Source organism: Grammomys surdaster, unplaced genomic scaffold, assembly GCF_004785775.1.
Source record: "Grammomys surdaster isolate TR1022 unplaced genomic scaffold, NIH_TR_1.0 126029, whole genome shotgun sequence".
NCBI classification, from domain to species: Eukaryota; Metazoa; Chordata; class Mammalia; order Rodentia; family Muridae; genus Grammomys; species Grammomys surdaster.
Window position 1 is genome coordinate 2,017,094 of NW_021620842.1, and position 12,585 is coordinate 2,029,678.

The 12,585-nt window shown below is 40.5% G+C and overlaps 1 protein-coding gene across 1 annotated transcript in view; it reads left to right on the forward strand.

Moving 5' to 3' along the window:
• Nucleotides 1–817: 817 nt before the first annotated feature.
• The window catches only part of Rasef (RAS and EF-hand domain containing), a 77,127-nt gene continuing 65,359 nt past the window's right edge, over nt 818–12,585 (forward strand). The window contains exon 1 of the mRNA XM_028754640.1: nt 818–1,158. Within this exon, the coding sequence (XP_028610473.1) occupies nt 818–1,158 (341 nt within the window). The remainder of the gene's footprint in view (nt 1,159–12,585) is intronic.

Sequence of the window (12,585 nt, forward strand, 5' to 3'; positions counted from 1 at the left end):
GAGAGAGAGAGAGAGAGAGAGAGAGAGAGAGAGAGAGAGAGAGAGAGAGAGAGAGAAGAAAATTGGGTAGGGAGGTGAGGAGGTGAGAATATGGGAGTAGTTGGGATAGGGGAAACATGATCAAAAAATTTTTTTTCAATACAACAATGAAAAAGAAGCTTTCTCTAAGTAATTTTAGTATTAGTTTTCTCAAGAAGTCATGGAGTGACAAAATTTGTTTCTAATTAGCTATATGGGAGATATGCTTAACCTATATACAATTAGAGAATAAGGTCTTCTGGTACATTTTTCTTTGGTATATTTTTTAAAAGGCATCTTTTATATAGGCAGACTTACCACGTGTCTGGAATTAAGAGAGACTTCATAGCTAATAGCTTTAGCCAACTTGTTATCATATCCCTACCCACTTTTCCCTCTTTGGTCGGAGCGTTTTTACTCCTTGCTCTGGGAGGCAGGATCAGTATCTGGGGTGTAGAGGAGTACCTGAGTAAGAGGCCTTTATGATCTGTGCAGAGGGCCTCTAGTAAGTTCCCCAAAGCTTAACAGAGAGATGGTCCAGTTGTTGCAGAGAAGACAGCCTGGGAGCCAGGCTGTGTGTTTCCTCTAAGGTAGGGTGGAGCCTACTCGCAGGGAGGTGGCCAGTGGCGCCCGCTGGCTCAGGGCAGCATTTGGGCGGCTGCAGCTGGAGGCGAGCGTCAGGCTCCTCCGCGCCCCGCCTCACCCGGACATCCCCGCCCGCGGCAGGTGGCGGAACCGGCCGGACCTGCTCCACTGGCCGAGCCCGGGAGCTCGGAGCCCCGCGGTGGTCAGCGGCGCCATGGAGGCGGACGCGGACCCCGAGGAGCTGGCGCGGCTGCGCTCAGTCTTCGCCACCTATGACACGAACGGCTCGGGGCGCCTGGGGCGTGCGGAGTTCGGCGCTCTGTGCGCGGAGCTGCACGTGGCCGAGGCCGAGGCAGAGGCAGTGTTCCTGGGGCTCGACACCGACCGCGATGGCGCCATCACCTTCCCGGAGTTCGCTCGTGGCTTCCGCGGAGAGCTCGGTCCGGACAGTGCGGAGACCCAGGACGCCTGGGACGCGGCAGAGCAGGAGAGCCCCGGTCCCGCGTGGCGGGACTTCCACGGGCGCCTCGGGGACGAGGCCCAGCTCATTCCCAGGTGCGTGGTTGGGCGAGAGCGTGAGCTTCGCAACCGGGACACCCAATCTGTGAGTTGCTTTTTCTGTTCAACCACTGGCGGTGACTTCTCCGCAAAGGAAAAGGAAAGGAGATCTGGAGTTACTGGTAGGAAAGGGTTTCCTGCAAGTCTGTGGTGGACACCTGTAGCCCCTAGCGCCGGCGAAGCTAGCACACTCCTGGTGGCTCACAATGACCTCACCGGTTACCTTTTTCTACTGTTTCCTTGCCTCGCTAAGAAGTGAGCATAAGCAGTTTGCCAGCTTGGTGTTCTATGTACCAATAGTTGCGCATTTGTTGTTTGCTAAGTCCGAAAAGGGAGCTGCAGCATTGCTAGACTCACGAACTCATTGATGTGCACGCTGTTACTCGTTTTATTTTAAGGATACTTTGGAAAGTCCATTTGTCTGTTTATGACTGGGTGAGCAAGAATACTAGAAATTTAAACTCACAAGCCTCAAATGACTTGCTCAGTTAGTTAAACAAAACAAAACAAAACAAAACAAAACAAAACAAACAGAAATTTGATCCCAGGTCTTCTAAGCTGAAAAAGATGAAATGTCGTTTTCATTCAGTAGATGAAATGACACAATCACACTGTGACCTTACAGATAAGAGAAAAATAACTTATTACCAGGTTTCTAACTTTATTCTCAATGAGGGAAGGAGTACAAGGGCGATTTTATGGTGAGAACCACTCTCCTCTTCGCTGCATTTTTGCTGCCTTTCACTGGAAGGTTTTCTGCTTTGTGTTTGGAATTTGGCTGTGATTTTATGAACTCTGGCTGTTGTTATTAAGACCTGAAAGGCTTTGTTTTAAGTGGAGTTTGTGTATCTGAGACTTAGGTCTCAGAGGAAGGAAAGGGTCCTGGGAGGTGTCAGGTTCCTTTGGATTGCTTCACACCTCAAGCTTCATCATCCTAGTTTCTCCCTCAGGTAGGGGAATTTTGTGCAAGGAGCTTGAGTGACTCATTATGTTGAAAAACTGGGTGTGAGGACTAATCCCCTGCATACACGTGGGGAAAACAAACAAACCCCACAGTGTCTCAGCCAGGGAAGTAGACAACTTTAAACATTGTTGCTGTAGGCTATGCCTTTTCTTCAAGCCATCTTCCCAGCACATCTAGTTATTATTATTTTTAGTTAACGATTTCTAAAACGAAGTAGGGAGAGATACAGTGTATGAGTATGACCATTTCCCCGTTTTCCTTATTAGATTTCAGCAGCAGATGTTTGACACTCAACCTCTCAAGGGTATATTGACTTTTGTAGAATTGGTTGATAAAGCAGGACTTAACATACCTAGTGGATGATTATCTTTCCAAATGCTGTCAGAGGTTATTAAACTATCAGTGTCACCTGATAGACCTGTCCTAAGCCCTTCCGATGGGAGGTTAACAAGTACAGTGTTTGCCTTTCTGTGTTGGTCTAGTGAAAAAGAACCACATTGAGTTGAGCCACCTGATTGTTGCCATGGCAGCAATAAACTGTTTTGGTAAGTTGGGTTGCTGGCAGTCTACTTCCTCAAACAGTTGTTCATGTTTTCTTTCATCTAAACTTGGTTTAAAAAACACAACAAAATGGAAAGTCCACAACTTTTGTTATTGATCTTCTGCTGTGTTATTTCAGGCAAATTCATTCTGTGAAATTTTTTGAATGCCCTACAGATGCCAATTACTATCTTAAATGTTCTTTCAGACCTCTGGGGAAAAAGTCAAGGAAAGATGAAGTTCACATCTCTAATACACTTATAGTGTGCCTATAACTTTTCTCAGATATCTCTTTAAATAATATTTACAGATCAGTTGGTTATTTTTAGGAAACCATACATTGTGAATTGTAAATGAGAATTTTCTTTAGTGTTTTGAGGATTTTTTAAAAAGAGATTTATTTTATTTTAAGTTGTTTGTATCTGTCTTTGGGTATTCACATGTGAGTGCAGCTGCCTTCAGAGACTGGCGGTATTGGATCTGTCTAGAGATGGAGTTAAAAGTAGCTGTAAGCTGCCTGATGTGGGTGCTGGGAGCCAAACTCAGTTCTGCTTGAAGAGCAGCCAGTGCTCTTAACTGCTGAGCCATCACTCTAGCCCCACAGTCTTGAATTTTCATCTTCAAGAAAAATGATACTTGTTTATTTTACTGTGTGATATATATATATTTTATTTACTTGTGATATATTTTTGATTAAAAGAATTGTATTTTCTTGTGCAGGAATAATGAAACCTTCAGAAAGAAGGTTTCTAACTTGTTCCTAAGCTGGTATTCTATCTTATTTGGGGGTGTACCATGCCTGTCTTAGGATGTATACATATCCAGTTTAAAATAGAAATATACTAGATATAAGAATGTTTCCTTCCCATAGAGGTAAAGCAAGTTAGTGCTGACAGCTTCTGCATTTTAGATCACCCAAGCAAAATATGAAGTTGATTTTATGTTTAAAGTCCATGATCCACAATAACTTTGAGATTAGAGAAGAAACTAAATTGCTCTGTTGTTGCAGTAAATGTTAGTAGGAGTTTCTACCCCACCATAGTTCTCAAATAAAAGACACAGACCTTTATATGAATAATAAATCCTGAAAGCACTCTATGCTATTTTGACTGCTTCCCTGTCAATAGCCCTGATATCACTTGTCATGTTCTGCCTAGGCTGCTTTTACTCCAACAAGCCAGCTCTCATGACCATGTGCTCATGATACACGGCAACTTCTCTGTTCTCACTTCTTGTGGTCCTTGCCTTAGACGCCAAGCTGGGAACCAAAGCCCCACCTGTCTCTCTTCTGCCTAGCAACATACTGTAGGCGTCTTTATTAACCAATCATGGATAACTTGGTGGGGGGGGGGCAAAGTTTATAGAATAAAAGCTGGTTTACATGAGGATCTGTTTGAATTGGAGCAACCAGGTCTTGTGGGACTGAATTTAGCAATTGAATATAAGCAGCATCAGACCAACCCACACCACACTATAAAAGAATGTAAATCTTTGTGATGTATTTCAATGCATGCTTAAGTTTGTTTTCTCTTAGGAAATTGAGGGACTGATTCCCTTACTTTCTGGAAGTTTGTGACTTGTAACTTTGCATCTGGTAGATATAATGATAGAATGTAGTCTTATAACAGTGGAAATAGAATAGGAAGCAAGGTGAAGCAATAATGAAAGAGAATTTATCAAGGAACTTGGTCAAAGACCAGCTTCAACATCAGAGGTAGACTGAGGAAGGCAGCGAGGTGTGGTGGGCGCCTGGTGGGGGTGGCAAAAGCTGGTAGCTCCTGGAAATTTAGCTCTTTTGCTCTCCTGAGGCCAGAGCTGATGACTTCTGGCAATTAACTGTCTTTTACTCTCATGATACCAACGTGGAGTGGCCAGCGAGCAAGAGGCTCAGAGCTCATTAACTCCTCATGAGCCAGCGAGAAAGGAAAGGATAGAAAATTATGTAGACACACTCATACTGGAAGAGGAAAAGCACCCTCTGACAAGCAAGGTCTAACACACACACACGTTCCAACAATGTATACATACATTTGTAGGTACATACATACATACATAAATACATATATACACATATACATATTTACAGTTGACAGAACAAAGCAAGCTCTAACAATATTTAGTGTTGGTTTTAGATTTTTATAGATTTTAGACCAAAGTTCTCTATGTAAGAAAAGATTATCTCACAGATAAAATATTACATGAGAAGGTGTTACAGCAGGATGTTGAACATAAGTTCAAAGCAGTTGTTTTATCTGTGTGTCATTCTATAAGTCCATTATTAGTTCAAAGCAATAGTTTTATATATTTGTGGCCTTGTTCTATTATGGTACCCACCTGTGGCCACATCCTTGGACTTAACGTACAATGAATGCTTTTCCTTAATCATAAATCTGTCTCAAGCCTATTTTTCTTCCTAGTGCAGTCTACATGCTTGTAGTGTATGAAAGCTTATTGTCCTTTACATACAGCCTTTACTTACTATTCTATACCTTTACTCTTTCTGATAAAACAACTAAGATAATCTCCTTAGACTTTCTACCAATTAATCTAACTTCCTAAAATTATTTGAATGAAATCAGGAATTCTATAAAATCACTAATTCATCTAAGCAACATTGATTCATTAAAGTTCATCTTCATGTTGATCTATAGGACATCTCTCCAACAGAATGGGTAAATGCCCCAGGAAAGTATAGAGTTTTTCTACACCATGCCAGATAAGTGAGGAATGAAAAGGCATATCAGCAAGCAAGAAATAATCCTGGGACAAAGTCCCTGGAGTCCTTGCATCTTCAGAACATACCCATCATAGTCATGCAAAATGGTGGGTTACCTCCAGAAAGCTCACTTGCATGCTCAATCTTCCCTTCATGGTTCTCGCCAGAAAGTGGTGTTGGTCAAGGGGAGTCCTAGAGGTAGGGAGAGCAATGGCTGGAATGTGCTGTTCATATATAGAGCAGACGTACAGCCTACAAAACTTCTGGAGCCTGAGTTGTTATATTGGTTATAGGGAGTTTTGTTGGGTGAGTTTTTGTTTCTTGCATTTGCAAACTTCAGGCTGGTTTTCCCCATTCTTTGTGTAGATTCCAACACTGTTTTAAAAGTTCTTGATGATAATGGCCCATACTGAGTAAAGTAAATACTTCAGGAAGATTCTTGATTCCTGTCTCCTAGAAAAAGGAATTGACCAGAGATAGCTAGATAATAGCAGAAACAGAAACTTAGATATTCTGGGTTTGGGCAGTCTTAGTCTTTAGCATAGATCAAGCTTCCTTGTTCACGCTCCCTCACATGTCTTTTTCTTTTAGTTGATTGATTCCTTGGCAATTTCATACATGTGTATAATTCAGTCTAGTTGCATTACTCCTTCTAACAAACCTTATCCTTCCAATCCCATTAACTGTTCATCCTACCAAGTGTCTATCCCACTTGAAAGTCTTTTTTTTTTCTTTGTGATCTATTCAGTTTAATCAGGTCCACTCTTGTGAACACAGGTGCGAAGTTGTTTCCTTAGTTGGAGTTCCTATTGCTGTGATAAAATTCTAAAGTAACATGGAGAGGAAAGAGTTTATTTCATCAAATTTCAGGTCACTGTCTATTACTGACAGAAGTTGAGGTAAGAGCTCCAGGCAGGAGCCTGAGACAGGAACTGAAGCAGAAGCCCTGGAGAAATTCTGGTTATGGGCTTTATTAGCTTGCTAGCCTACTTTTTTATCCCCTATAGTGGCTGGGCCCTCCTAAATAAATCACTGGTAAAGAAAATCTCCTATAGACTGGCTTGTTTAGCTCTAGATTGTGTTCAGTTGACAAAACAACAAAAACAACAACAACCAAACCAAACTAAACCAACCAACCAAACAAAAACAACTACCAGTACAACTCTCACTGAGCATGAGTAATTAACCAGTGGCTGCATCACTGAAGACAATGATTTCTTGTCTCCCTTTGCTACCCACACTCCAACCATAACCCTTGACTGTCATTAGCTCTCCTGGTTAGTGTGAGCTCCTATGAGGCCCTATACATCTATGACGGTATGTTAACTGGCTCAGTATTGTGGAAGAACAATGCAGGCAACCACAGATGCTGTGAATTTCAATGTCACAACCATGTCATGCTCACAAAATAGCCCACCTTCTTATAGTTGAACTCTTAAATTCATTTGTCGTCTTTTAAGTGCTGTGTACTGAACTTTGGAAAGGGTAATGTTGGTATCTCATTTAATGCTCAGTAGTAAACACTACTTTTCTTAGTACCTTGACCAAGCATGGATCTACATTAACAGCTATTCACTAGAAAAATAAGCTTTCGAAATTAAAGCCTAGGACAGCATTAACCTATGAATATTATTGTAAATGTTTTAGAGGAAGTTCAACAATATGGCCATTCAGCAAAATATATTTGTAACTATGGTGATTTGATTGAGCTATCCCCTGTTATTAGCCATCTGAATACTTGGTGGTGCTTCTGGGGAAGACATAAGAATTGAGACCTTGTTGAGGGAGGTATGTCATTGGAGCCAAGCTTTGAGAATTTGAAGACCTTTGCATTTTGAGTTTGCTCTTGAGGCTTACTGCTTGGTGTTCAAGATGTGAGCTTTCAGCTGGTTTTTCAGTTGCCTTGCTTACCTCCTCTGCTCTGACATCATGTACTTTAAACCACTGAAACCACATGCACAAATAAGCCCTTCCATCTTATAAAATGCCTTGGCCATGGTGTTCTATTACTGCAATAGAAAATTAACAGGAATGAGTCAGGACTTTATCTTGGGAAGGAGGAGAGCAATACTGAGGAAAAAAGGGAGGAAGATATTTATATTAGTTACTTTTCTGTTACTGTGATAAGGCACTATGACTTCATAGAAGGAAATGTGATCTGGACCAGCAGATCATTTTTTCAGTGACAAGTTCCTAAGGGGAAGGTTTGGGGAAGAGATAATAAAGAAGACAAGAAAGTTGTGACCATGTCTTGCTTAAATTGATGGCTTATACCAAGCAAGTTTATTAAGAAATAAACTGTCTTTTTATATAGTTTTCAGAGGGAAAAATGGAACTAACTTACAGGAAGCTAATTAAGCAATGTTGCACAAAAGGTTAAGTGCATCACCAAATCAAGAACACAATGGCTTTGGAACTGATAACCTCTTTTTTATCAGAAAGAAAATTCAGGTTCCAGGTTCAGAAACCTTCTTTGAGTCCCTGGCTCCAGCCACATCCACAACCCTCTCATATCTTCCTCTGTGCAAGGACATTGATGTAGCATTCTCTTTGTACTTCATCATGACCTGAGAAAGTTTTGTATTTGCCTGGCTCCAAACAGTAAGGCTTGTTTGGTTCCAGAGAGTAAGATCTGCTATGGATGCAAAGCATGACAGCAAGCAGCAGACATGGTAGCTACAGATAAAGCTGAGGTCTGATGTTTGAATGTCTGGGAAGGGTGGGTGGATTTGAAACAGCCAAGCTGTTCTCCAATGACATACTTTCTCCAGCAAGACCACACCTCTTAAGTCTACTCAGATAGTGCCACCAACTGGGACCAAGTATTCAAATAGCTGATCCTATGGGGAACTTTTTATCCAAGGCACTATACAGAACAACAGAAGTAAGTTCACCCCTACTGTCTATAACCTTCTCAGACATGGGTCTTTGACCATGTGCATAACTCTTTGAACACTTGGTCCCTAGCTGGTAGTGCTGTTTGAGTATGTTTAGGGCATGGATTCTCTTATTAGAGGTGGGTCTCAGGTCTGATCACAAATCAGATGGAGATTTCCCTGAAGCAGTTTGTGCTGTTGTTTCACCAGTAAGCATCTCTTGTGAGCAAGTTGGTATTGTAAAACACAAGGCATAAAGCTGGGGAAGACTTTTGCTGACTTTTCTTTCCCAGGTGCCAGAATAGTGACTTCCTATAGTATTAAGTATATATATAGCATTGAAAAAACTTTCAGGTTAGTTCTAGCATCTGTAACCAAGAAGTGTGGTATCTTCAGCAATAGGATTGTCCAGTTGTGTTTAACAACCAGAAGCAATGACCATAACTTATGTAATTTGAGGAATCCCTGTGGTATCACATCTCTTTGGAGGAGTGGGCATTTTACTACTGTAATGAACTGTAAGGTCACTTTCAGACAGTTTGGAGTACCTCTGTTCTTGAATTGTTTATATTATTTCCTTTAACTGTTTTCACAATCCTCATTTAAGTCATTTGTTCATATTCTCCATATTCATGAACTTTTTGCCATTTCAAGTTCTAGTATTTGTTGAAAAATTTATATGCAATGTATTTTGATTATTTCCCCTTTTGTTTCCTAATTCTTCAAAGATCTCCACCTCCTTACCTATGAAATCTTATGTTCTTTCTGTCTGTAAAAATAAGCCGAAAAGAAACAAAAACAGCAAGAAAACAAACAAACAAACAAACAGGAAACACAAAGAATCCCACACAATGAAAATCAAAATAAACAAAACACTCATAAGATAAAATAAAATTAAATACAAAGCAAAATAAAAGTCTACAAAAATGCCAGTGAGATCATTTTGTCTTGGCCAACTACTATTGGGCCTTTCCTTGAAGTGTGGTTAATAAACCTAGTGGATCTCCATTATAAAAATTGTAGATAACTACTTGGTTAGGGGTTGGATCCTGTGCCCAGTTACCCCTTTCAGTGTTTGAATCTTGTCTAAATTGAACCTTTGCAGGTCTTTTGCATGGTACCACAGTCTTTGAGTTCATATGCTCATCATTCCTATGGTGTCTAGAAGACACTATTCACGTGGCTCCTACTTCTGGCTCTTACTATCTTTCTGCCTTGCCTTCTGCATAGCTCCCTGGGTCATGAAGGATTTAATGAAAACATCTCATTTAGAATGGAATGCTCTAAAAGTTACTCTGTACATTACCTACTTGTGGGTCCTTGTGTTAATTCTCATGTACTGTAAGAAGAAACTTCTCTTGTGTGTGTCTCAGGTTCTTTGCCACATTAGCAATGTCAGCTACTATGGGTTTCATATTACTGAGTGGGCCTTAAGTCTAATAATAAAAGTAGTTGTGCTACTATTGCACTAGTGTTTTTTAAAGGCAGGCCACTGCAGTAGGGCACAGGGCTTGTAGTTGAGTGATACTGATAATTATTTTTCCCCTCTGGCAATGCATAGTGTATTCTAGTCCCATGAATACTAGTCAGTAGCAGTGATGTTTCTAGTTAGGTACCAAACTGATTCTTTCTGTTTTTATGAACATCTTTATAGTCACTGTCTTGTAATCATTGTTCTATGCATTATCTAGAAGTTGGTTTCCTCAGAGAATATTGCTAATTTCTTGTTCTTGGTGATTTATGTTGTTTGACTTTTTTTGTGATGGGTCTTAGGTATCTAGAATATGGAAGCTGGTAGTGTTTACTGGTTTGGATATCTAGTTTCACATTTATTGACTGTTTCTTTGGGTTTTTGTTTGTTGTTACTTTGTCAGTTTGTGACTTATAGCAATGAGTTTGTCTACATTGCTTTGTGCTCCTGATGGGTCGCCTGTTTCCAGCCACTGGCCCAGGAACTCTTTGGATTTGTGAAGGAAAAGCACACCCCCACACACATTAGCTTATTTTTTGAAATGCTTTAGCTAACTCAGTGAGTTGGCACTCTTAAACCCTCCTCTCCTACCCCGGACCATTCAGAAGTGGCCAGTGGCCACTCAACAGAATTCTTATGTGACTGGTTGACTTTTTCTTCTGCAGCTCCTGCTTCCTGTCCTTCTTCCCTGACTCATGGTGATCTCTCTTTTCTCTCTACTGTGTCCTAGTCTGCACAACTCTAAGGGCTCTGCCCTGTCTCTCTTTGCCCAACCATTAACTGCTGGCATCTTTATTGATTGATCAAAAACCAACTGGGGACAAAGACATTTAGCCTTTGGATATGCAGACTCCTGATGAATCAAAGCATTAGAAACAATCACCGACATGGTCCAATGCAATGGTGCTTGCTGTTAACTCTTGGGGTCACTGTGTATTGATGAGAGAATGGAGTGTCAGAAGCAGTCTCAGCTTGGCTAGGAATAGGCAACAAACCTTAGCCTAGGAGTGTTGGACTTTCTGATTCTCAATAAATGTGAGGCTTCAACTGGATGCCAAAATGAGAGCCTCCTTTTAATTCCCATGTCTCAATATTTTCCCCTGTTTTTCTAAATTGCTTCTCCCTCAGATCACGTCTGTATACTTCTGTAACTAGTATATTCAAACAAACAGTGGCTCTCTAACTGTAAAAACCACAGAATAAGGAAGTCATGTTAATTGCTTAACAATCAAAATTCAGTATTCTAAGAACCAGTCCATGTTTGAGAAAGAATGAAAATATCGGATTTTGCTATTTTGTTTCCTCAAGGTGAAGACAGATTGAAGGAAGGAGGTATTGGGTTGTGGCTGCTTAGTCATGGTTTCAAGACCAGAGTGAGTACACAAGCATCTGAGAGAGCTCAGTGAAGGCACGTGTCAGCCTCTGTCTACTTGAAAACCATGGCTCAAGAGGTGTGGCTTTCATCTATAGACTGCTATATAAAGCTATATGTGGCCTGCTTGAATACAGACTCAAATGAGGTTTGAAGTAAGACTTACAGAGCATTTGATTGATTCTGAGTGATAATTTGAGGGTTTTCTGTTAATGTAAAAGGACAAAGGATCACCTGTCTCCTGCAAGGTACAGTGAGATGACTTTAGGTTAAAGGTTACAACATAATCCAAGTGGGCATAGTGGATAAAATTAAACTAGGAGTCTTAGAAAGTGAGTGTGTTGAATTAATGTTCAACAGAAATTGAGGTTTCAGTTCAGTTTTTGTACTTAACCACTGTGCTCTGAGAAGCTGAATTTGTTCATCTGTAGTTTAGCTCCAAACATCATACAGTGACTTACACTACTTTACTATTGGAGTTCTTTAGGGACGAGCAGAACCTGTGTATGAGTAACTACACACTTGCATATATTACCTTGCTTATTGTGGCTTAGTGAGGAGACTGGTAGATTTCAAAGAGCCAACTTTCTATGGAGGCTGTTCCAAACTGCTTGAAGCTGGGTAGACGGCTAGAGACTTGAATGGAGACTCTAGCAGGAGTTGAAAGGTCAGCAGTGTGATTCTGTTTTATCTGGAAGTCAGTATGTTGTGTTAAAGGCCTTGGCTTATTAGTTGAGGCCTACCTTTCTACCACTAGGGCAGAATTTGGTTTATTCAAAACCTCTTGATCAAGTGGTACAGAAATAATGTTTACTTACTGTCAACTGTGTCAAGATACTGAAAATAAGAATATTTTAAATTATATAATTTTATTGGAATACTATTTTGTAATAGTATTATAAAATGGTTCTATCCAAAATGTTTTCTAAAAGAATATTGCTTCTTACATATATAAAGATATCTAGGGTAGTACAGGTGTGTGTAGTCCCAGCTCCTCAGGACTGAGGCATCTCAGCCATGTGGACTATGGCCACCCTTCTCCATGTTTGTGTCTCATTCTCTTTGGAGGAGTGCTTTCTTCAGTGTGATCCTGTTCTGCTGTGCTGTGTTCATAGTATTGCTTTCAGTTTTATAGATTCATGGCTATGATTATTCTTGTTACTATGATTATTAAGTCAGAATTTGCAGACATTAGCAGTTGATTGTTCTCTTTAGATGAGATTGCTTTGCCTAAGAGAACAGAATATTCCTGTTGAAGTTTGATGCTTGTCATTTTATTAAGAGAAAAGTGTTTTTGTTTGTTTTTCTTAGTCTGTTGGTATCAGAAGGGTTCATTGCAGAATGCAAACATATTATCATTTTATTAAAACATGACTTGTAAATTTAAACAGTATGAAAACTGAATCACCATAGTCAGAGCTCTGATTACTCAGTTGCTGAGGATCAGGATAGCCTCTTCCTGCCCTCTGTGCTTGTTTTCTCTAA